Source organism: Nothobranchius furzeri, chromosome 16, assembly GCF_043380555.1.
Source record: "Nothobranchius furzeri strain GRZ-AD chromosome 16, NfurGRZ-RIMD1, whole genome shotgun sequence".
NCBI classification, from domain to species: domain Eukaryota; kingdom Metazoa; phylum Chordata; class Actinopteri; order Cyprinodontiformes; family Nothobranchiidae; genus Nothobranchius; species Nothobranchius furzeri.
Window position 1 is genome coordinate 30,578,544 of NC_091756.1, and position 24,570 is coordinate 30,603,113.

A 24,570-nucleotide genomic window follows, 5' to 3' on the forward strand; every position below is an offset into this window, starting at 1 on the left:
TCATAAAGCCTCCTTCCTGTCTGTGGAGCAATAAGGCTGCTGGTTTCCTGAACTTCACTGGTTATCCCTGATTTATCCTACAAATCCTGAAGGTTTCGGACCTTATTGTCTTGTGTCTGTTTACTGCGGACTCCTATAAACCTGAAGCCACTTTGTTTATGACTTCCATGACCTGCAAATGGAAACCAAAACAAAACGTGGCAGCTTTTTTCTAAACATACAAAAAAACCTGTGGTCCCCGCCTGTGTGCACTGCTGCATTTCATGTGTTTTGGGTGAGTGTTTAGGTGGTATTTATACTCATATATTCAGTTCATTTAAAGCTGTTCACACTAAAGGTCATGTCAAAGCTCAGTACAACAAGTCTCGTTCAGGTAATCATCCTGATTAGGGCTGCAGCCACGGAATATTTTAGTATTCGAGTATTCTATCGAAGCCTCCATCGATTAATCGAGTATTCTATTTGACAATGTTTCAAGTGAAACAAGATTATGGTTTGCTGCTAAAAATATGAAAATAAAAATGATAAAAGGCTCAATAATATATAATAAACTGGTGTTGTCTAGTTCCCGCTTTCCCAGATGATATTTGCAGTTCATAAATATTTTATGGAACAACATTTGACTCACATTTCATTCACAATTTAGGTTTGCATTGACCTCATCCTATAGTCAAAATAACATACCTAAAAATGTTAAAATATAATGAGTAGAATTTAATTATTTCATTAAAATGTTCAGCAGTAAGCTGCTAGAAATGCTAACATTTAATTTCTACTTGTAACAATGTACTTGTGGTATATTTATTTTATCATGCACGGGTTGGCAACATAATCTAGTCTAAATTGTGTTGAAATATAAAAGTGTTAGTGAATTATATACTACAACGGCTTAACAAAGGCTTCTGCGGTGGACGTAGCAGACTCGTAGCAACCATAGAAATGTATATAAACACTAGATGCCTCATCCCCACTGTTCGCCAATGGGATGCGACGTAATAACGTGGCGACCATCTTACCTCAGACAGCTGCCCCCTTTCTTTACATTGGAGTGTATGGTGCAAGTACTAATTAAACAACTCTAACTTGCTCAATTTTTAACCGATTTTCAAAAGGTTTGATTTGTTATAAATGCCAGAGATGTGTCTATGAATTAGGATGGGTTTGGCCCAGAAATTCTCATTATTTCACTCCACAAAGCATTTAATCTTTCATAGATAGCCCATTTATTGTAAGCTACAGTAACTTACATAGCCTAATATTATATTATATAGATCTATCTATATATATATATATTCCTGGTTTGTGAAATAAGATGTGTGTAGAGATGAGATTTCAAGGTTCTTTTGAGGTAAAGCCCACACTAACAGAACACAGATACAAAATGTGCCCCCCAACAAATCAGACAACCGACACCAAAATCACATCTGTCAGCCAGAACCGGTCTGCCAGCAATAAAATGTCACCCAGCAAATTATTTTGTATTTTCACTATTTCTTAACTTTTGTTTTCTTATTTATTGACTTTCGTTTATTAATTATAAGCTCTTTGGAAATGCTTTCTGAAAAAGTTAGGAAATAATCAAAAGATAGATGTGATGGATTACAGTAATAAATAAGATAGATGGACAATGGACTGATCTTGTGAAGGAGATTTTCAACATTCATAAAACAAGATGAACAATGTTTGGAAGAAGGTAGCAGCAGCAACGGAACAGCTGGTTCAAATTATTTTATTTACATAAAAACAATTAACAGACAGAATAATGTCCAAGTGTAGGTTTTCTTTGCAACAGTTACAGACGAAAGGTGATCCCACGTTGTCTCGGTTTGTCACAGCTGAGATTCAAGCATCCGTCGGCTGCATGAAGGTCAGGCATGTTGACCCTCGAGCTTCACAATTAATAAAGACGTATTTCTGCAAACATAAATCTAGAAATGCCCTGTTTTAATATATCTCTGTATAAGTTTGGTGTAACAAACCAAGACGCTTAAAAATCACGGGCAATTTAGCATTAATTTACTTAAAATAAAACGAGCGACTCCCACTGAGGTAAATAGTCAACTTTGTTTTGCTGAGCAGTGCACCCACCGTAGCCTCGTCATCTCTAAGCCAAATTAGACAGCTAGTAAATACAGAAACTTCCACAAACAGCCATTTACACAACTATCGAGCTTTCGTAAAGTCGTTATTGGTTTTGTAAAACCACATAAAATATCGATTGTGGTCTCAACCTGAATAACATGCAGATAGCCTAGGTGGGGCCCATGGTTCACAATTAAGTCACTTTCTAAAGCAAAAGTGTCACTTTCAACATGTGCAAGTATGTTGGTTCAAGCCCATGTGTTCTAAGGGTTGTAATAAGGCAAACAGCTTGTAAATCCGTTAATATTTCATCGAGTTAAGGGTGTTTTTGTTTAAGCTGATCACTCACCTTTCAGCTGCTACCATTGAGAGCAGAGCGGTCTGTTGTCTGAGGTAAGATGGCCGCCATTTAGCTACGCCCTCGACTTCCGCTTTCGCCATCTAGTGTTTATATACACATCTATGTATATAAACCTCTACATATATCTATATACATATCAGACTCTATCTACATATCAACATCCAAACGGTAGCTGCAGCGGCTCTGCCCCCCACTGGTGCAGAGATCACAAATAAAAGGGTTGATGGGGATTTTTCTTCCGCTTGTGGAGTTTAGACGCTCACAGCCATCAAGTTTTTTCCGAACCTCACTTGCTTGTGTGAATGCTACCCGCTAGCTTAGCATTAGCAATTATGCTTGTAGTTCAACTCTTCATCCCAAACTTTGGACTGTGTCTGCCTTTTACAATGGTTTCTGTCTTTGCTGGTTTCTCTATTTTCCTCCAAAGCACCTAGATGACCACATTGTGCTCCAGTGACATGGAATCAGACTGTGGAGTGCACATTTAACAAAGCTTCGAATCAGTGAAAAATGAATCGAGGAATTTAATGAATCGAACTATTCGAATCATTCGATGATTCGTTTCAGCCCTAATCCTGATCAGATTCGCCAGAGTAGTAAAGCCTGCAGACTCAGTTGAATCTTCACATGACTGTGGTTCTGAGCAAGCATGCAGTGGGTAACAGTGGGAAGCGCAGCTTACGTTAAACAAGAAGAATCCTCTGGAAGAACCAGAAGCGGGCTCAGGAAGGACATCCTACAGGAAATCTACAGGAACCGTGGGCGGTAACTGCACCCAGGTGTGGCATCTGATTCACTAAGTAAATACAAAACAAGATTTGTGTTAAAACTTCATAATATGTATTCAAATGTCAGGGTGCTTTGTCAAACAAAGTAAAAGCAGCAGTCTTAAACAAAAAAATATTTTGGGAACAACTTATCCCAGATATGATATCAAAATCAGGATTATACAAAGGTACATGTCTTCATATTGGAAATGGAGATGAGAAAGCAAGGTGAGGGTTTTGTGTCAACTTGTTAGGAATAAAAGAGAAGGCAAGACAGAAATTCCCATCACCCACCGTGCTCAGACATGCCTGGAAAAAGCACGGCTCTTTTTGCTGTGTTAACAAGCCCACCAAATCAGTAGGTGGATGTCGTACACGAGACTTTTCCGTGATTTGTCCAAACAAAAAACATTTTTGCTAAATGGCAAAGATAAACTTCTGTATTTGAGTGTTGTATCATTGAAGTTTAGCTTATAATGTTAGCAAAGAAATAAAAAAAATAAAAAAAAACCTCAACAATTGAACAAGCTACATTTTGAGATTCAGAGGCAAATGTATTTTTAACCTCTTCAAAACTGTTGCTTTGCTTGTTTTTTCTTTATGTATTCAAGAAAAACATATATATTTATAGGTACCTTTCCAGCAATAGCCTTGAAATGTGCAGCACAAAACTGGCAAGAAACACCAGTAAGTCTAAGTTAAGATGAATTCTGGTGGCACTGAAGCCCTGGCTGCAGATGTCGTAGGGATAATCAGCAGATTGAAGGGAGCAGCTTCATCTTGGTGTGCCTCAGTCTGATTCATATACAAACATCAGGGTGGAGCTTCCTGCCTCTTCCTGGAAGAGCTCATCTCAGCCCAAAATCTCAATTAGACGGCCTGTTAAGTGACCCCCCCCCCCCCAAAAAAAGGGAGAAAAACTGTCCGGTTCAACTGCCAGGACACGGGCTACTAAAGGCTTTCCCCTGAGACATTTGCTAAATGTATAGACCAAATGACTCAGTGGAAAGTGATAGTCAGACGTTGGCTGCTGAGGATGGGTTTTAGGACAGCTAACGTGTACATGAATTGTCTTGTGAATTCCCTTGGCTTCCAGCCCACTTAGAAAGCTTCCTCAGTGAACAGAAAAGTTGGAGTGGAAGGTGAACAAAGAAGTGGTAATCAAAGAAGTCTCTCCCTTTCTTTTGATCACTGAACAGCTGTTTTTGCAGGCCGCTCTTACTCACACACTCTTGGCAAAGAGTCAGAAAATGGGTGCATTCTTGTCAAGGGGGGCCAGGGTTGCCAAAATGGGAACAACTATATGGATAAATCTGTGCAGTCTTTGGGCTTCAGTGCCATCTGAGAGGAAGAAATGGAGAGAGTCAAAACTGAAAATGGAATTTTGAAGAACAGGACTGATCTGAGCAAGTTTCATTTGTCTGGAGAACATTTTCTTTAAGGATGAAATAATGGAGTGTCAACAGTCAATAAAAACCAAATAGGATCATTTGTAAAGTATCTCAGCTGTGTGGAAGTCACGCAAAGAGAAATTCATCTTTGGATGTTTAGCTACAACTGATTGCATTAGAAATCAACCAAACTCAAGATGGCCACAGCCTTGGCCAAAGCAAATCTGCTACAGCTCTGTTGGTGTTAAAGATATTTAGCTAAACTGTGGGGTGCTGGCAGCTAAAAGTTACTAATATCATATAGGCTACTCTGAACATTACATTTGGAAATTAACATTGTGTCATTAACTTTGTCCAATAGATGGATTTTATTGGAGTTGTCAGAAAGATTTAGAACATTGGAACATGGACAATGGCTTAAAAACCAAGTTTATTCATTTTTTTCAATACCATTTGTTGTGGTCTTTGGTATAAATGAATGCCTTATGAGTCAATCTCTGAGGAAAAGAAACTCTGGCACTCCAGTTTGAGGAAGTAGATGGTAGCTGTAATCTTAGGATGTTTCTCAATGCCAAGGAACCTCGCCTTGACGTCTTGGTCCCGCCCCTGTTGCCTAGGAGATACGTCATCGAACCGCCAAGGCGTGTTCCAATGTTCATGTTCTACTGAGGTGTCTGTTCTCCGTTTGTTAGCCATTTAGCTAGCTGAGCAAGGATATATGGGAGTTGCCTTGTAGCCTAGCCTTGGTCAAAAATTTCCCATAATACACCGCAGTATTTTCAAGATGATGGCGGATCAGAAGCCGGCAGCTACTTCGGGGGTAAATTTCAAGTTTAAATGCAAGTCAACTATTTGTAGCAATTGAGCTGATATCTAAAATGTTTATACATACGCAGTTATCAGTGGTGAGTTAGTTGCTTAGTAGTTGCAGCTTTGGCGCGCACAAACACACACTCACACCGGCAGTCTAGTCTCAACTCCTTTTTTTACACCCCACGCCAGTCCAGCTGTCATAACCTCCTCGCTCTAGCTCCTTGTAACACGTCTCGTCTCCTTCTTCCCGGTTCCTTACTTCTTGTGTGGTACTTTATTATGAGTGTGTGTACTAATACATTTGAATTAAGTGCAATTTCTGCTGCCATTCACAGTCAAGAGTAGGGGTGTCCAAAATTCTCTAAATGAACAATAAAACAGTTGATCACTGTTTTAATTAAAAAAGGAAAAAAAATGGGATTAAAATTCAAAATAAAAAAGTGAAGTGTTGTTCTAGATCGGGGGTCTTTAAGCCTGCTCCTCGATGACTACTATCCAGCATGTAAGTGGTTAAAAGACTTTTTAAGTGCCCATGGAATAGGTGATTCAGTCACTGACTCGTGTGTTAGAGCAGGGAAATGACTAAAAACATGCTTTATTAAGGCTTGCAAAGTCTGAACACCCAAGAGATCAACAGGATGCTGAAGACGCAACTATTAGACAATGACCTAAGGCTCCTCGATGCCGCAAATTGGCGGTATTGTTTGATAAAAGCGGCTTAAATCTCACTATTTTAGAAATGAAATTGGGGACTGCACAAAATCACCCAGAGGGCCACAAATGGCCACGAGCTGAGCATTATTTTGGACATGTCTGGTCTAGGGATAGGTTTACTGAATATTTGTTGCAAAGTCAGTTTAGGTGTAAATTTAGCCTCTTCTAGAAAAGAATGCCACCAATTTGCCACAACACTGAGTCGGCATCAGGGAGCCTTAGGTCATTTAGAAATAGTCAGACCGTGGCAGTAATGAAGCAATCACATCCTTTTACAAAAGGCTATGCAATGGTGGTATAAAGGTGGGTAGGAGTTGGTCTCTGCGCTGCAGTGGACTTCCATTTTCCTTGGACTTAACTCACTTTTTATTACAATCATTACGTTTTTTTCACAAGCCGTGGATGGTCAGGAGGTCTGAGCTCCTGCTCTAACGGAGAGAAGCCCCCAGAGCACTGCATTGCTTCAGTTTATCATCTCAAAGGATTCTATTCGAAAAGTAAAATGTACTGCTGCTTTTACTTTTATTTTCCACACCGTTGCCAGCCGTAGCTCGACAGTAATTCCACACGTGATCATGACACTTCCTTCTGTTGCACAAAGACGTAATATGCATTCACAAGTCCGGCATTGCGGTCCTATGACTACTACCAAGCGGGCGGCATGAATGCTGAAAAATTCCCACAGTCATGCCGCCACGGAGCGTTCATAAGACACACCGTAACGGCAGTATTACGCTGACTAGCCGGCATAGTGTGTCTTATGAAAAAGGCTTTTATGACATTTAAAAATTTTATTTAATTTTAATTAGTTTTTATTTTTTTGCTTGAAAATTAATTACTTCAAGTAGTAAAAAAGTAATATTCTTTTTAAAAAATATATTTAAGAGAAAAGCTACACTTTTTTGCCTTGGCTAAGCTTTCACATCAGTCTTGTAGAAAAAAATGCTATTTCTCCAAACTGAGGTTGTTCAGGGAGGTTCTGTGGCATGGCCTGCTTGTGAAATGATGGTTTCCGAAAGTATCTGATCTGCACAAAGCAATAGTATTTTCATTCAGAGCGAAGCGTTGAGAGGAAAAGGAAACCCAGTCTGTAATCCACACTGCTGTGTCTGGTGGTGGGTGAGCGAGTGCACTTGTTTCAGGAGGGTGAGGAGAGGTCTGATGGGGGAGGGAGGAAAGAAGGAAGGGGAGGCAGGCACCGACACCTAGGCAGTGATTACACCGAGTCGGTGCGAGGAGGGAAGCCGCGGCTCCGAATGGGAATGTCTCTTTGAAGCAGCGCAGCCCCTACCTGTTGGACCTCACTGCAGGACGGTGTCGCGTCGGCTCGGACCCGCAGGACCTCAGAAAGGACCAAAGTAACAATTAGAGCATGTTTCCAGGACTGCTGCTGTGTGTGGCTGTGGCCGTGTACCACGGGACTCGGACCTGCTGTGGATTTAATCTAGATGAACGGTTTCCTGTGATCAAAGAGGGGAAAACCAAAGGGAGCTTGTTCGGCTTGTCTGTAGCGCTGCACGATCAAACGCTGGGATCCGGACAGTACCTGTAAGTTCTGAACTCTGCATGTCGGGAGGAAACGCATTTTACCTGCGTTAATAAACTTCGTGTGCACGCTCACCTGCGCAAAAAATTAAAAGCTCGCGATAGTTGCAATGTTCGCGACTGTTTCCCATGGGATCTCTCTCTCTCTCTGCTAAGCTTCTCTTGCTGGGGTCCTCACATTTTAACCATACACGCCTGACTCATGAAATGAGAAAACTCAGAATACAGAGGCAAATAATTTATTAGATGACGAAACATTCTAATAACGGCCATGCATTTTATTGTTTACTGTATAATAACATCAATAAAGATAAATGAAATTGACCCTTGCCACCTGCCATACTTGGGTTTTCCAGCAGATGGCAGATCTGGGGTTAATGCAGCAGGTTTTTGTGGAAAGTAAAGCGCTAGAGGTATTACAAACAAAGAAATTGGCATTCTGGCTTTGCTAGCATCCTTTTATTTTGTTTTGTGTACTTTCACCACTTTGATTTGTGGCGGTGCTGTAAAAACTCAAAACAATCTACAAAAATGCTTTCAAATATTCAGCTTTTATGTGGCACTCCAGCAATTAAAAAAAGAATACTTTTCAGTCTGATCCTATTTTCTAACATTACTGTGCACTCACGTCCGACTGAGACATCTTAGCTTTCATAGCAGCTCTTCCCTGCCTTTATAGCAGCACTGTCTGACTGTGTTCATATCAATCCGAGGCACAAGAAACTGATTCAAGATGTAGGCTTGGTAATTGCTAAGTTTACACACGTTGGTCACAATTAGTTTTTAAAAGTGCAAATAGTGTCAGATTTATCAGACAGACAGGTGTATGGAGCCACTCTGCAGGTTTAAGAGTTCAACAGCTGTGTCTGTGTGGTGGGGCTGTGAAAAGTTGTGTTAAAGTTCAGAAATGTCAAACAGCACATTATTGCACAACTAATTAGGTTTATTTGAAACAGCTCAGAAATTAAATTAAACACAACAAGAGTCTCCATGAGTTGTGTCAGAAGTAAAAGTGGGTGGGGTCGACCACAGAGAAACATGCTGAGGGGTTCAGTCATTTCAGATGTTCTATCGAACATCTCTGAGCCTGCAGGCAGTGTTGAATTAAAACAAGACGCAGTTCTGTGGTGGTAATTATCCCTTCAGCTGTCACATTTTGTCATTTTAACATCTGATTAATGCCTTTTCACTATTTTCAATTAAATATAGTGAAACAACATCTTTATTCCAACTTTAAAAAAAGAGTTAATAACAAATTCTGATTCTCACTGGGGTCTCGTGTCTTTATCAAATAAAATATAAACAGAGACGAGAGGTTTTATTAGTTCTTAATCACCTTCCTGTTGAGTGGATTTGTGTTTCCTCATAATCTTGTTCACTGAGCCGTAACTGTTATAGGTTATTACTAAAACACAAATGCACACAACTTTGAATGGTTTTAATAAGCCTGAGCTGAAAAAGTTGGGTGTAGGATTTCACCCTGCTAATTACAGCTCCCTCTCCATCCTTCCATGTCCACGATCACACAGCACCCTCACAAGCTGCTGTTATCTGCATCACTGTTCCACTTTGAAGAGTAATGCAGGGAAAGAATTGTTAACTACGGCCAGCATCCTTTGTCTTGTCAGTGATGTTTAATAGCATAATCTGTGTAAAGTGGCGGACTGATGCGTGTGACAGAGATTTTCCATGCCAGCAGAACGGACGGCTGTTCTGCTGACATGTGAGAAGCTCTCTAGGCCCAGTCTTAGGGTGTTTCTCAATGTCAAGGCACCTGGCCTTGCGAGACGATGTCTTGCGAGGCCTGGCGCCTTTCTTACGAGGACACTGTCCTTCTTTGGTTAAAGAAAACAGTTAAATGGAACTGACTTGCATCACGTGGCCGCGGCTTCCACGGTGATCACTTAACGTCACGTGACACGGGAGATAACGTTATATTTCGTACGTATTAGTTTCAATATAAATATATAACGAGGCTTTTACTTTTTAAATTGTGTATATGTTTATTAAATAAAAAATATAAGTGAGTTACTACCCGCTAGACACCGAAGCTTCAACTACTAAGCAACTAACCAACCATAGATAACTTCTTTGGATCTAAAAAACATTTTAAATTAGTCGACTTACTTTTAAACTTGAAATTTGCCTCAGAAGTAGCTGCCGGCTTCTGATCAGCCGTCCTTTTGAAAACACAGTGATGTATTCTGGGTAATTTTTGACCAAGGCTAGGCTACAAGACACCTCCCATGTATCCTCGCTCAGCTAGCTAAACGGCTAACAAACGGAGAACACCCGCCTCAGTGGAACATGAACATTGGAACACGTCTTGGCGACTCCCGATGACGTATCTCCTAGGCAACCGGGGCGGGTCCAAGACATCAAGGCAAGGTTCCTTGGCATTGAGAAACGCCCTCAGAGAGACTGTTAAGGACTGCTACCCAAAACAGGAAACACAACAGTTTGATTTATTATTCTATATAGGTGGAGGTGCGGCGTGAGTGCGTGTGAAGAGGGTCAAATGCGTAAGAGTTGGCAGCCCTGGTGTGGACAGAAATATCCAGAGTTTTAGGTTTCATGTTACCGTCTGAGACAAAAATGCTGACGGCCCATGTGCGACCTGTGTTTACACTACAACATGGATGCCCTCAGAGTTGTGCTCGCATTTTCAAACTACATTTAACTAGTAGTTAAACTAGTTATAAGACTACATTTAAGAGCAATTCTGCCTCCTTATTGGTCCACACAAACAAGCTATGCGACATGTTTCATGTTTTGTTGAAGTTGAGCAGGAAGAAGAAATGGATACGATTCAGAGGAATTACTGCCACCTACATGTCTGGCATGCCTATGAATGTGCTAAACAGTGCACTTATGCGGTTACGTATGGATGGAGCTTTTTCTAAAAACAAGGTGGTGTGGATGCTATTTTTTGGGAAGGCTACCTGTGGACAACACCTCAGAATTAGCAGGCGGTGATGCTGTACATCATGATGTGAGCAGGCCATATGAATAAATTATCCTAAAGCGTTATATGTTTCTATTGGGTGTGATTCCAAATTATAACATCCACAATTTCTTTTAGTGAGATAAACATTCTGTCTTTCCTGTTTGCTGGGTACATTTTATTAGAGCTAACTCACTTCATGTTATCTTAAATAATCAAATCCAATTTTATTTGTAGACCATATTTTAGTGTATTTCGTGAATAACACTACATACAGATTAAAACACAGCCGTCATACGTCACCAATACACAACCAGTGCATTACACCCCAGCCCTCAGTCGTTCTCTCCACAAAACACAGCACAACCAATTGTTTCTTTTAGAGGTGCATGGTATCAGCTTCAATATTGGTATTGGCCGATGTTAGTCATTTTTACCATATCGGTATTGGTCCAATATATGAAACACGGCCAATATTCACAACCAATAGTTTTTTTCTCTTTAGTGGCCTTTTGTGTATTAGGTTCAGAAGGGTAAGGGGTGTTAATGCATAATTGTTTGGTCATATGACAGCGATATTAATCATCGCGTGGGGTCCACCAGAGGTGGACATGCCGTGCAGGAGCTGAAGATAGGCGCCAGTTCTATCTCAGTGTTGTTCTGTTTACAACATTGTGGAGTACTTTACAACAGATATTACGACTTGGAACGGCTTTACGGCACAAACCCAGCCACAGTATTTGTACCTTGAAAGTACCATTGATCTTAAAATATTCTAATAAATAGCGTACTTACCCATTTTTAATAAATTCGAGTCTCACAAAACACAACAGCAAGTCTGTCTGATCATGTATAAACAATAGAATCACTTCCCGTTTTCTGTTCTCAAGTCCCACGTGATGTTGTGACTGTCGAGCGACTTTCCTAGAAATGCTCAGTGGTGCGGCGCGTTCTGCGTGACCACTTGACTTCTCTAAATTTCAGGCACGACGTGGCCTGTCCGCCTTCGGTGTGCCCCAGGCTGCGTAAATATGTGTGGTTAGAGTATATATTAATATATTATTATAGTTATGTACAATTCATGTATTTGGGGTGTTTATCGGCATGAATCTGGCAATATGGTACATATCACAAATACAGAGGAGAATATACAATATTTAGCGATAATAAAAGCCCGACTATATTTGTAATTTTTTACTTAACCTAATTAAAAAATTCGGGCCGGATGTCTCCAAGTGTGTCAAGTGTTACCGCAATATTCTGTTGCTCTGTCAGAGTGAAGGCTGTAAAATCTGCTGCCACCTAGCAGTCGGGGTTTGAATTGCACCTCAGAAAAGAAATATAGTAAAGGTTTGCGTGTGAATTCTCAAATAAAAATTGATACACTGCTTTAAAATATTGATTCAGTATCATTACACAAAATATCACAATATTTCAGTGCATTGACATTTTATTACATTACTTCTTATATTAATGCATAATTGGTAAATATTGGTTATCAGGTATGGCAATAATATCGATTTTCATATAGATGCGTCCCTAGTTTCTTTATCTTTTACTGCATGTACAGCAGGCTAAATGTTTGGACACACCTTCTCATTAAATGTGTTTTCTTTGTTTTCATGGGAGATTCTCAATGAAGGCATCAAAACTATGAATGAACACGTGGAGTTTTGTACTAACCAAAAAAGGTGAAATAACTGAAAACATGTTTTATATTCTATTTTCTTCAGAAAAGCAACCCTTTGCTCTGATCACTGCTTTGCACACTTTTTGCATTCTCTTGAGCTTCAAGAGGTCAATAGAAATGGTGTTCCAACAGTCTTAAAGGAGGTCCCAGAGGTGTTTAGTGCTTGTTGGCCCCTTTGTAAATGGTCATGGTCATGAAAATAAAGAAAACACATTGAATGAGAAGGTGTGTCCAAACATTTGGCCTGTACTGTATGTACAAATAAAGGGATAAACAATGAACAACAGGAATGATGCTACTGTTAGGAAGCAATGTCTTCAAAGTTCATTCACACAGGAAGCTGACAGGATCAGAGCAGGCTGGGAGGGCAATTGAACAATTTGCAATTTATTTTATTTAAACCAATGAGAAACATAAAAGGGTTTAAGAGAGATCGTATTTTTCAGATGAAAGTGGAACTTTTCTGTTACAGAACTGATACTTGTGTTTTTGTTGTTTTTGTCTGCTATTCTTTATCATTCTGTTTTTTGTGCTTTATTCAGAGCTAACCTGTTCTACATTTTCTCCTATTGTGTGATTTATATCTTTATCTATGAGTTATAAGCAGTGACATTTCAGACTGTTGATAGTTATTTATTCACCTTGATGGAGCTTAAGCTCATATTGGGAATAAAAAATTTCATCAGCTCATGAGAAATATTAACATCATGCGACTACCCCAGTCAGTTTGTTCTAGGCGACCTGCTCCTCTCTCCCTCTCAGTCGTTGAATCACTCTTTAAAAGTCTCAAAGATATTTTTTTGTCCTCTGTTGTCTCAGGGAGGAGGGGCCAATCAGTCAGCTGGCGACCTTATTGGCTCTTCCACTCCCCCAACCTTGTGGTATGGCTGGAATGTATTCGCTTTCTGTGCACAGTCACAACCTGCCAGGTTTCAGGTTGAGGCAAAGCTCTGGGGAGAACGATGACAGGGGGGGTAAACTAGCATACAAACCTCCCAATTAGAAAGTCTGTCTGTTGATCATTCAGTAAAACATTCTTTTGTTTTGAGAAAGGAGGAACAGAAAGCACAAAATGAATATTTAATCAGAGTTTAAGTGACTTTTCTTTTTTTAGCTCTTCTCCGTCTGGATGCAGCCGCCTCAGGCAATAAAAGTCTGTCTTTTAATTTGCCAGGGCCTTTCCCTCTCCGCTGCAAGGTGCAAATTAAAAACAGTATGCTGCTCTGTACACACTAATCTGATGTTTAGTTAAAACAAGCACAGAGCCCTGTTCTGCTTTACCTCCAATCTCTACAAGTTTTCAAGACTTTTGATTTATTACTAAGACTGATATTTTGCAGCTTTTAAATGCAGCTGAAAAGATGTGTATGGAACTAGGATTGGGACAATATTACATGTAACTTGTACCAAGCCTTGTAACCTGTAACATGTTTTGTAACTGTAACTTTCATTTTGTAGCATGGAATTTTTGTTAAGTAACATGTAACTTTCGTTTTGTAACACATAATATTTGGTACGTAACATGAAACTTTCATTTTGTAAGTTGCAGAAAACTATCAATGTACAAGTTTCAAATCAAAACTCTCAAAACACACATCTCAGTCTACAGTTACAACACTTAAGTTTACAAGTACAAAACATTTTGTCCCAATTCTAGCTTCCTTCCCAACGAAGCAATGACAGGCTTTGTCTGACCAGCCAGTCATGAGTCTTGGATTCCTGTCGAGGACAATTCCTGTTGGAAGCAAGCTAGAATTGGGACAAAATGTTTTGTACTTGTAGACTGAGATTTGTGTTTTGAAAGTTGTGGTTTGAAACTTGTACATTGATTTTTTTCTGCAAGTTACAAAATAAAAGTTTCATGTTACGTACCAAAGTTACATGTTACGAAATAAGAATGAAATGCTACAAAACTAAAGTTACCCGTTACAAAATGAGTTATATGTTACAAAACAAGAGTTACGTGTTATAAAATGAAAGTTATGTGTTACAAAACATGAATTACATGTTGCTAAACAAAAGTCACAGTTATAAAACAGGTTACAAGTTACAAAACTTTGTACAAGTTAAATGCAATATTGTCCCAATCCTATAGTTCCATAGATGTGTGCCATTGAACTGGAGCACTTTTGAATTAAGTCCATCTTTGGTCTGGTAAAGATAAGCCTTAATGGATTAAATCCATTTAGGGAATAAACACACTTTAATAATGCTCCAAAAGGTTTGCTTCTGTGCCAGTACAAGACTGGTAAATGTGATTTTCCCCTGAATCATGTGATTTATGTGGACACACACTGAACTCCCTCTTTCACGTGTGTACACACTTACTCGTAGAAGTTTACTTTGAAAATAGGTCTTTCAGTCATTCACACGGAGCTCACCGTGTGAATGACAGAGCAGCGTGACATCAGTGATTTTGGACCACCTTTGTTGGAATAAAGGGAGAAAAGAAGACAAAAAACCCACACAGAATTTGGATTCTCTGCAAGAAAACTGGTGCATTTGTATTTGGAAATCTGAAAATTGTATTCCCAAATTGACATTATCAACTGGAATTCTTCCTACAGAAGTAAGAGCAAATTCAACATGGCTGCATTGCACATGAAACATTGCATTGATAGGTGCCACAGGTAAACACTGTCAGACGGAACAGAGGTTGCAGGGTTGGTCTTTGCTAATTCTGTGAGTTGGGGATATTTGTGGTCCTCCATTTTCTTCAGTCCAATTGAATAACGTAGACCGCGCACTAGGAATGAAACACGTTGCAGGTCAGTCTGCTGACTAGATGCTACAGCAGCAGCATGACTCGGTCTGCTGTGTCAGATCATGTTGAATTTTATGTAACCTATGGTGATGGTGTTTGGAAAGTGGTGGATAAAACGGGAACTTTGTGTAACACCTGTGCAGTAGCTTGACTCATCTACAGGTGTGCAGATGGATGGTGCTTTTAAACAGCCTCTCAGCGGAAAGTCAGACCTTACTCAGATTGGGATGTTTTTATTGCTGATGATGTGCAGCCTTCATCCTTTCAAGGATTATGGGGAGCTCCAGCAGTCATTGGCTGAGAGGCAAGGAACAGCCTGGACAGGTCGCCAGTCCATCACAGGGATAATTTAGTATTTCCAATTAACTCTACATGATTTAGAGCTGTGGGGGGAAACCGGAGTAACTGGAGAAAACACACCCGTGCACAGGGAGAACGTGCTAACACCACAAAGAAAGGCTGAACAGGTGGGGTTCGAAGCAGTGGCCTTTTTACTGCAAGGCAACGGTGCTACAAACCGCACCACCATAGAGCCTTGAGAACATTGATAACAAAACACACATTAATTCCTTATCTTTTATAAGCCAGACAGAAGAAGCTCTTCTTGATGTAGAAATTCCTTCGTCAAAGTTTCCTCAGATGACTTTAGTTGAGATTTAGAGTTGTATAAATACATTTCAGTAAGCGTTTCAAAAACAACCACTTTGAGAAATAGATTTTCTACCTATTGCACCTTCAAGTATTCTTAATGACTCGCCATAATGGGAGTAATGGTTGCAAGGTTGAACTGGGCAAAGATCCAGTTATCCTCTTTGAGAAAAGGCAAAGTGCTCTGTGTGTTTTTGATATGAGTGTGAGGACACCTTTCAGATAGTAACTTGGGAACTTCCCAGCATATGTCTCCACTTCACTTGGCCGGTTGAACGTTCGTTTTCCCAGCCATTTGCAGGAACTTTCGGACTACCTGTACAGGTGGAGGTACTCGAAAGGGCCCAGGGAAGTAGCTGAGCAGAGCTTTTGGTCAACTCTTGCAGATTGGTTGTAAGTCAGTAGGAAATGACATCAGCAGACATCATCGAAATCATCCGGCATTAGAAGACTTGCTGCTTGTGAAGCAGAATGAAAGCACATTTTTTAATAAAGTTATTTTTTTCTCATTACTGTTATTTTTTTACTCTTTTTTTTCATTAATTAATTATATACATGTATATATATATATATATATATATATATATATATATATATATATATATATATATATATGCACTTAACTACATCTATCTGCTACTGATTCTAATGAAGCCCAAGTTCTACTAGTCCAAAATTGATGTAAAAGCCGTTTCAAATGAGCTTGTTTCACTCTGTTGCATCATCCCACCCACCAGGAATATAGAGTGCCCTGATTGGCCCACAAAGCGGATAAAGCTCTGTGATTTGTTCACTAAGCAGATAGAGCACTATGATTGGCCCACCATTATGGACCAATCACAGCTCTTTATGTGTTTGAAACCCCTCTAGAGAGCTGTGATTGGCCAGCCAGAATGCTGTTAGTGGCTGCAGAGGTTCCAGTGGAGCGTTCCTATACCAAACTTTGCAAAGCAAGAATTTGGTCTAGTTCACTAGACTAGGTCAGTTCCCCCCTCCCAAAATTTACCCTGGAGAAATAAAACAATGGAAACATGCATTTTGTTAGTGCATTGTCAAAAAAGACATGTACAAACAAGTGAATTGTTGATTCTTTTTTAAAACACAGAAAATGTTTCTTTTTACCTTGCTGACAGTTCCGTTCGCGGACTGCGAACCAACAATGCAGTTAGAAAAGCACCACAGCAAGAACATACCAAAGATGTACAAACAAGTTAAAGCAGTATTTTCTAAAATCAAATAGTTTAATTAGCATCAGAACCAGATCGCATGAAGACAAGATGGGCAGGTTTAAGAACAGCTGTTAGAAACTTTCTTACATCTAAACATTTATAATCTCCAAAGTATGTCCAGCGTTCTTACTAAAACATGTTTTGTTAAGACTGCCTCTGTGCAAATGAGTTGAAATGGAGCTGATAGGAGCCCTCCGGGCTACTGAGAGCTACCTGCAGCTGGAAGAACTATGTGCTTCAATACCTTTCACGCCTCATGCCATTTTGTATCTTTAAAGAGGGAGATGATTCAGGGGGTATAGGTTTACGCTTCCTGTTGTTTATCACAGATGCATGAAACTAAACATATCACATAAAACATCTGGAGAAGACCGGTAAGATCTCTGCAGGTAAAATATGAGTTGTGCTTAAACAGACACACTGAGGGAGTATAGCTGTCTAGTCAACACCTAATCCCAACACCCACCCTAAACAAGAATACTCCTCTCCTCTGTCACATCTAGGGTCAAGAGTTAATGGACATAATGTCACTGATACTCTTGGTGGGAGGTCGTACAACAAGTGCTCATGAGCAACTCAACTGTGCAGGCTTTTTTGAGTCAGCGTGTCTACGTTTGGTTGTACGTCTCTAAGTATTGTATTATTATGTTTGTCTGCCTATGTCAATTGTTCATTTAGGGTTACTGGGGTGATTAAATATCTATTAATCGATTTTCTTGACCAGTGCAGCTAGCTGAAGGTCAAATAACATTTCTTAACAGATTTTAATCAAATTATTCATTTTAGTGATGGAGCATTGGACAGTGTGCCCTGTGGACCTGTGGTTCCCAAACAATTAAAGCTGTTGACGTGAATCTGCAAACAAGCTAGGTTTTGAACGTAAACACGATCACTGAACACTCATTCCTCCCCTTGTGTATCTTCCCTGAGACGCTTCTGCCAGAACCAGAAACCTTCGATGCCAGACAAAACCATAGAGCGATAAACACCAGTCGCCGTTTTCTAGGTCCAAACGTCTTTTGTTGTCCGTGACTTAAATTGGTGTTTTTCTTTTTGGGACTCTGGTAGTTTGTCCTAAAGTTGAAGTGGTAGAAGCCGGCTGTTTCTCTGTCTCAGAAATTGTTGAGCGGAGAACCTCTCACACCGATGGTGTTCTGCTGCTGAATACATGTGAGTGCGGACCCAGGGAAGTGCGCCGGTTTGGTGAGACCAACAACCGGATGGTCCAATGGTTGCTATCGGTCAGAAACGTGTTATTGGAGGAGGTTTTTAGACACATTTTGTAATGAGATGAGAGCTACGCAGAGAAACGCTGGCGTTTGCGGGGATGTAGCATGATTCGAGAACCCAGACACGGAAGAACGAGTGTTGGGAGCTGCTGTCACACAGTAAATCTAGGAACACCGGCGCAAGCCCGATGGAGAGTGGGGTGCGATAGCCGATGCAGGGAGGGAGCAAGGGGGATGTGACATGAGGCTTGAGCTGGGAGGTATGGAAGACCGGATGGACCCTGAGAAGGGCTGGCAGACGAAGCCTGTAGGTTGATGTGGTGGGAGACCACGTTGGGCCCAGGAACTTGGGTGCAAGCTTCCTTGACTCACCGCACAGCCGGATGTTGTTATTGGCGAGCCAGACCCCTGGGTCGAAGGTGTGTCCAGGGTGATGGCGGCTCTCATGATGTCAGGAGTATCGGGCGTTGGCACGCCCGATGGCCGCCCTGGCCATAATCCAGGTGTTCTGGCAGCAGCGTACAAGCGTCTGAGCAGCTGGGACCCCCACGATGGGCTCTTGGTGGGGGAAGACCGGGGGCTGGTATCTGTAACACACCTTGAAGGGGTATAGTCCAGTGACAGAAGAGACATGGAGGTTGTGGGACAGTTTCACCAAGAGGAGGTATTGGGGCCGCTGGGACGGTTGGCTGGAAACATAGCAGCGGAGGAACCGGCCCAGTTGTTGGTTGGCCGTTCCGTCTGACCATTTTGTCTGAGGGTGGTAGCCAGAGGAGAGGCTCAAGGAGGCGCTTTGTCGAAGACCACTGCCAGGTCCCGGTAGGGAGCACGGATGGTGTCCAACTCGGCTGTGGGGGAGGCACCTGCAGAAGCGACCAAGGGGAGCTGGTGAGCGATGCAGGTGGGTCCCCAGCCTAGCAGCTGGCCGGTGGACCAGGAGATGGTGGGGTCATAGAGGGTGAGCCAGGGGAGGCCTAGTATGAGAATATGCACAAATAATTTAGCCTCCGTCAACTATCTGTGAGAGCTGGGGGTGGGGGGTTGTATGTAGCCGTGAGCCTTTGTAAGGGAAACATTGTTAAATCTGATTGACAATCATTCTTTAAGTTTATTTGATTTTTCTAGCTAATGATGCCCCTGTGTTTCACACATCCCGCATCATCTTTATACATGTGTTCAGAGTCGCAATGACAAATCAGGATGAAGCAACACTGGAACACTAGAAGGACCTTACTTTATGAACTAAACAGAGTTCGGCAGCATGGTTCCTGACCGGAGCTGACAGAAGGCAGCACATCACACCCATTCTTAAGTCGCTGCACATTTGCTCGTCCTATTCAGAATCGATTTCAAAATTCTGCTCCATTCAAATCTTTGAACAGTCAGGCTCCACCATATCTGAGCAAACTCCTCCAGTTTTACCAGCCCTCTCATGCTCTTACGTCTGTAGATCAGCTCCTCCTCACCATCCCTAAGGCACGTTTGAGGACTTTTTCTATCTGTGCCCCGAAACTGTGGAACTCACTACCCCTTCAGGTTAGGCAAGCACCCTCGCTTGCCATCTTTATATCTCAGCTGAAAATGCACTATTTCTCCTTGGCCTTTGATCTTTAAAGCATTACTCCTTTCAATTTTCGTCTTTGATTTGAAATCTATGTTCTGGCAACTTTTAAATCCATGGTCTGTTTTTATGGTTGCAGCTTGTTTGGTTGACCATTCTTTGTTGTGCTATGTTTAGAATAGTTTTTATGATGTGACTGTTTTAGCTTTGTGTCTTTTTTATTATTATGTGCAGCACTTTGGTTAGCTGTATCGCCATGTTAAAAGAGCTCTATAAATAAAAGTGGTATAGTATGGTAAGTAAAGAACCATTTGATATCATATTTCACAGTGAAGGGTAGCAAGATATATATCTATATCTTGTGCCAAGACCTGGTTTCTTATAAAAAGCGAGTTAGTTTATCATCAGGCGGATGACCTGTCGTGTTTAATTTGTAGGAGCAAGTCTAAATGAGTTTGTTCTCCTGTTACAGTTTCACCAAAGGCAGATGGTGGTCTTCAAACAGGATGTTTGTCCAGCTGAAATACGCTGCTGTGTGGTGTCTGTTATAACAGCGTCACACTGACATTTACCTTAGCGCTGTGATCGTTCTGTTCCTCTTTTGGCTAACGGTTGTATTTTAAATGAACACTTTGCTGCTTTCATGCTTACTTTGTGTCTGAAATAAATAATGCAGCCAGCAGTAGACCTGACAGAGGTTTACTTGTTAGTTTTAGTTTTGACCTCCAGCAGCAACCAGTGAGCTCTGAGAAAACTGATTGAAAAAATATCAGCAGCAACTAAAGAAGCCAAAATAAAAGATAACCAGCAGTATTCTGCTGCTGTCTTAGTATTTTTTTTACATTTTCACTTCAGTTGACCTCAACATTACAAATAAAAACTGAACAAGTTCCTTTGTGTGTTCTAATGAAGAAGCAAACTGTTGGTGTCTCTATGCAGAATATTGGATTTATAATGTAAATCTAATCTAATAATTTAAACATGTGCAACTGTGAGAAAGAAAAAAGGATGTTTATTTTGTGACCCATGCAAGTCGATTTTTCACAGTTCACCTTTACGATGAATCACCAGTTAACCACTTCCTGAATATGCAGACACATTTCATGGCTCATAAGGAGATGTCTTTATCTCCCGTGTCTTATCTGCAGTATGCTGCTGTCAGAGTGCTTTTATATTTGAGGAAATGTGATAAAACTGTGCTCAGGAAACCAACCTGATGCTCAGAACTTCATAGCTAGAAAGGCTAAACATTAACCAACTAGAATAACTAAATCACATATTTGCTCAGACCCCTCTAAAAACTGTTTATTTTTAAGTATCTAGAAACAAATTTTGCTACTTTTTCTGGTGTTATTGGAGGCCGGGAGATTAAATTATCATATTTTCCGGAGTATAAGTTGCACCAGCCATAAAACGTGTAATGAAGAAGGAAAAAATCATATATAAGTCACACTGGACTATAAATCGCATTTTGGGGTGAAATTTTATTATTTTTCTTACAAAATCTGAGACCGAGCATTTCACATTGCAAGACAAGTACCGGTAACAATAACGGAATGGACAACCAGGGCGCAGCAGCGCACCACGGTCTCCAGCAGAGTATGGCGGTGTTTCAAACCCAAGCGGGCAGGGAGAGCTCATTCCTGGGCTGGAGCCGGCCCGCAGCACCCCGCCACAGGCTGCTGCAGGTGATGGCGGTGTTTGAAACCCTCCCAGTGGGACAGGGGAGCTCATTCCTGGGTCGGAGCCACCCGGCCCGCAGCAGCTCGCCACAGACTCCAGCAGGTGATGGTGGGGCAGAGGAGCTTATTCCTGGTCCGGAGCCGGTCCGCAGCAGCGCGGTATACATAATTTGGTATATAAGTCGCTCCGGAGTATAAGTCACAGGACCAGCCAGACTATGAAAAAAAGTGCGACTTATAGTCCAGAAAATATGGTATTTATTTTCTCAACTAACAGTGGGCCCCTCTCCAAAGCCAAAGCACTCACAAGCAGCCCAGTCTAAGCTCCTCCAAGCATCAGTCAAAGCAGCAGACAATCATACTTCTGAGTCCAGATGACAACTAAATCTCACATGCATGGAAATCCCTTTTTAGAAGACACACCATGCAGGCCAAGCAGCATAATACTACCATTACGATGTGTCTTAACATGCCATGGTGGCATGGCATTGCAGGAATTTTGTGGTATTCATGCTGCCATGCTTGGCAGTAATATTACAGCAACACCAGACTTGTGAATGCATATTATGCAACAGAGGGAGGTGTCATGATCACGTGGGGAGTTACTGCCGAGTTCAGGCCGAAGACTAAAGTAAACACGGGTTTACTTTCATTTTACAGCATACATTTTACACTTCATTTGATAAAGAATCAGCTGAGATGACTAACTGGAGTGATGCAGAGCTCTGGGAGCGTCTCTCCGTCAGAGCTGGAGGTCAGCTCACCAGAGACTGCACAGGGACTGTGGAACACCGACACCTGTAGAAGCAGCTTGTTAAAAAAAGCGCGGCTTTGATCACAATCAAAAGGGTTAGATAAAGGGAAGTCCGAGACAGTGCAGAGACTACCCCCCACCCCCTTTATCCCGCCATCGCGTAAAGTTTTGTTAAAAGGACACGATTGCGCCACATTACCGCCATGGTCGGACCACTTATAAATGACGTTTCCCAAAATTTCTTTAACCAGTTATTGACGCCCCTTAACAGTTAATAGCTGGTTAACCGGAAACCAGCCATCCCCCCACCCCCGTTTGAGAGCTGAAAGAGCCAGATCATTTTAGCGAGCTGAGCCGTAAGAACCGGTTCTCTTAAAAGAGCCAGTGTTCCCATCACCACGTGACATTATGATGCTCCTCTACAGCGTCCCTTACAGTTACACACACACACGCACGCACGCACGCACGCACGCACGCACACACACACACACACACACACACACACACACACACACACACACACACACACACACGGACGGACGGAACATGCAAATTAGAGGATGGCTTGTAGGACGGCCAACGGCGCATTGTCTTAATTTGGAGTTGACATGCTTGTTTTATAGTGAATCCTGTAGAGAAAAGGGTGTTTTAATTATTATCTACTGAAGGTAAATAATTCCCACAATCATACTTTAAAATGAATAAGTTTTACCTTTAACAGTTATTCATGCTTGTTAATGTTCCAGTAGTGATGTGACATGATGTTTTGTGAAAATATTACCAAAGCGTTCTATAAAATTAGACATTTGTAACCTTTAACCTCTGTTTGTGATTGGGGCGGTTCTCACAGGATGTTATTCCCTCTCACGAGTGGAACCCCAGTGGAACTCATTATATCTGTCACTTAACTACCTTCCTTTCTTGCACTGAAGTCATTACATCATTACAGCCAGCATAAAGAGATCTCAGACCGACTCTCCTCATGCTTAATTCAATCTGCAAATTGAGTCACTGCATTCAATATCATCTCCATTCATTCATTTAGTGAGCCTAAGTAGCAACATTTGCCTGAAATCAATAGCAGATCCCTTTAGTTCTTTGCAGCACGGTAAGGCTCAAAACACCATGCAGGTGAGCGGATAGATTTTGTGTGAGATTGGAAGGAGTTTCTTTGCCGACGGTTGTTATCTGCGGCTTTGATGGAAATGTACGTGCCTTGGTCATTTTTGTCCTTATATGTTAGACAGAAACTAATGCAGACCTTCTATTAACCAGTTTAGTCGTTTCATCAAACTTTTGTCATTTATGGCAGCTCCCAGAATACTGGTGTATATTTTTTTCTATTACCAAATTCATATTCAGTTCTGGTCCCACGTCCTCAAGTAGCAGCAAAACTTTACAAATTTCATTAACAATTTCTGTTGCTATATATGGAGTAAAACCTAAACTTTAACTGTATAATTAATGCATTTTTCAAAAATATATAATGAATTTAAATACCTGCATTCTCAAAAAATATATTTTATTCTATTCAGCCTCTTTCTTCTTCAGAGTTGCTGTTTGTAATTTTATGAAATTATTTACATGTCTTTTTATTTGTATTTTCAATTTGTTTCAATATTGAAATTTGAACCCACAATTGTTAAAAACCAACATTGTTTTTATGTCTACGAGGCACCATGACCCAGATAGCTAGACTAGATTAAGCATGCTGTGGTACACCTTGTGCTCCAATTCAGTCATACAGGATTTCAGAAACATTGCAGTTAGCAGAAAAAGTCATTTTAGTGATTTTGATCAGGTGAAAAACAGGATCCAGGTTTCCGTTTTCACTAAAGCTTGTAGGTTTCCTTCATTGCCCTGAAGGCAGACGCCACACCTTGTTTCAGATATGTCACCATAAACCTTACGTGAAAGGTAACCACCCACATGTTTATGGGCTGATTTCATGATACGTGTCACAATACACGCTGTTGTGATTCAGAATGTGCTCTACATAAAGACAGTAAACTAGAAAGTTCCTCTTTTATTCTTCCTCATTCATTTCCCTTGGTCTCTTATCTCACCACGTGTCTAGGATGCTTGGATGCTTTTAAAAGGTTGACACTTTTTCTGTCTACAATAAAGGTTAGAAAAAGGTGAAAGGATGATTTTCAAAACAAACCAAAACTATTTTATCATCTTTAAAACTAGAAAATGTCTGACTTTTGATTAATTGAAATCTATATGTGTGAGGAAATGTGCAGGAATTGACACCAGCGTCTGTCGTTGGCTCAATTTCAAGGCGTTTGGTGAGTCTATTATAAGAGCAGTTTAGTATTAGCTGCAGTTGTGTACGTATTTTCTCAGATAATCATTCTTTTTTATTTTATTGTAATTCACTATATTATATTTTC

At 40.9% G+C, this 24,570-nt stretch overlaps 1 protein-coding gene across 4 annotated transcripts in view; it reads left to right on the forward strand.

Annotated features, from left to right (window-relative positions):
- The first annotated feature begins 7,298 nt into the window (after positions 1 to 7,298).
- Positions 7,299 to 24,570, forward strand: part of itga3b (integrin, alpha 3b) — a 47,489-nt gene continuing 30,217 nt past the window's right edge. For 3 of the 4 annotated variants that reach the window (XM_015963495.3, XM_015963496.3, XM_054749092.2), the window contains exon 1: positions 7,304 to 7,676. In XM_015963495.3, coding sequence (XP_015818981.1) covers positions 7,501 to 7,676 — 176 coding nt within the window. In that variant the 5' untranslated portion in view covers positions 7,304 to 7,500. Of the gene's footprint in view, positions 7,677 to 24,570 lie in introns of all 4 variants that reach the window. The other variant, XM_054749093.2, reaches the window with a different exon arrangement.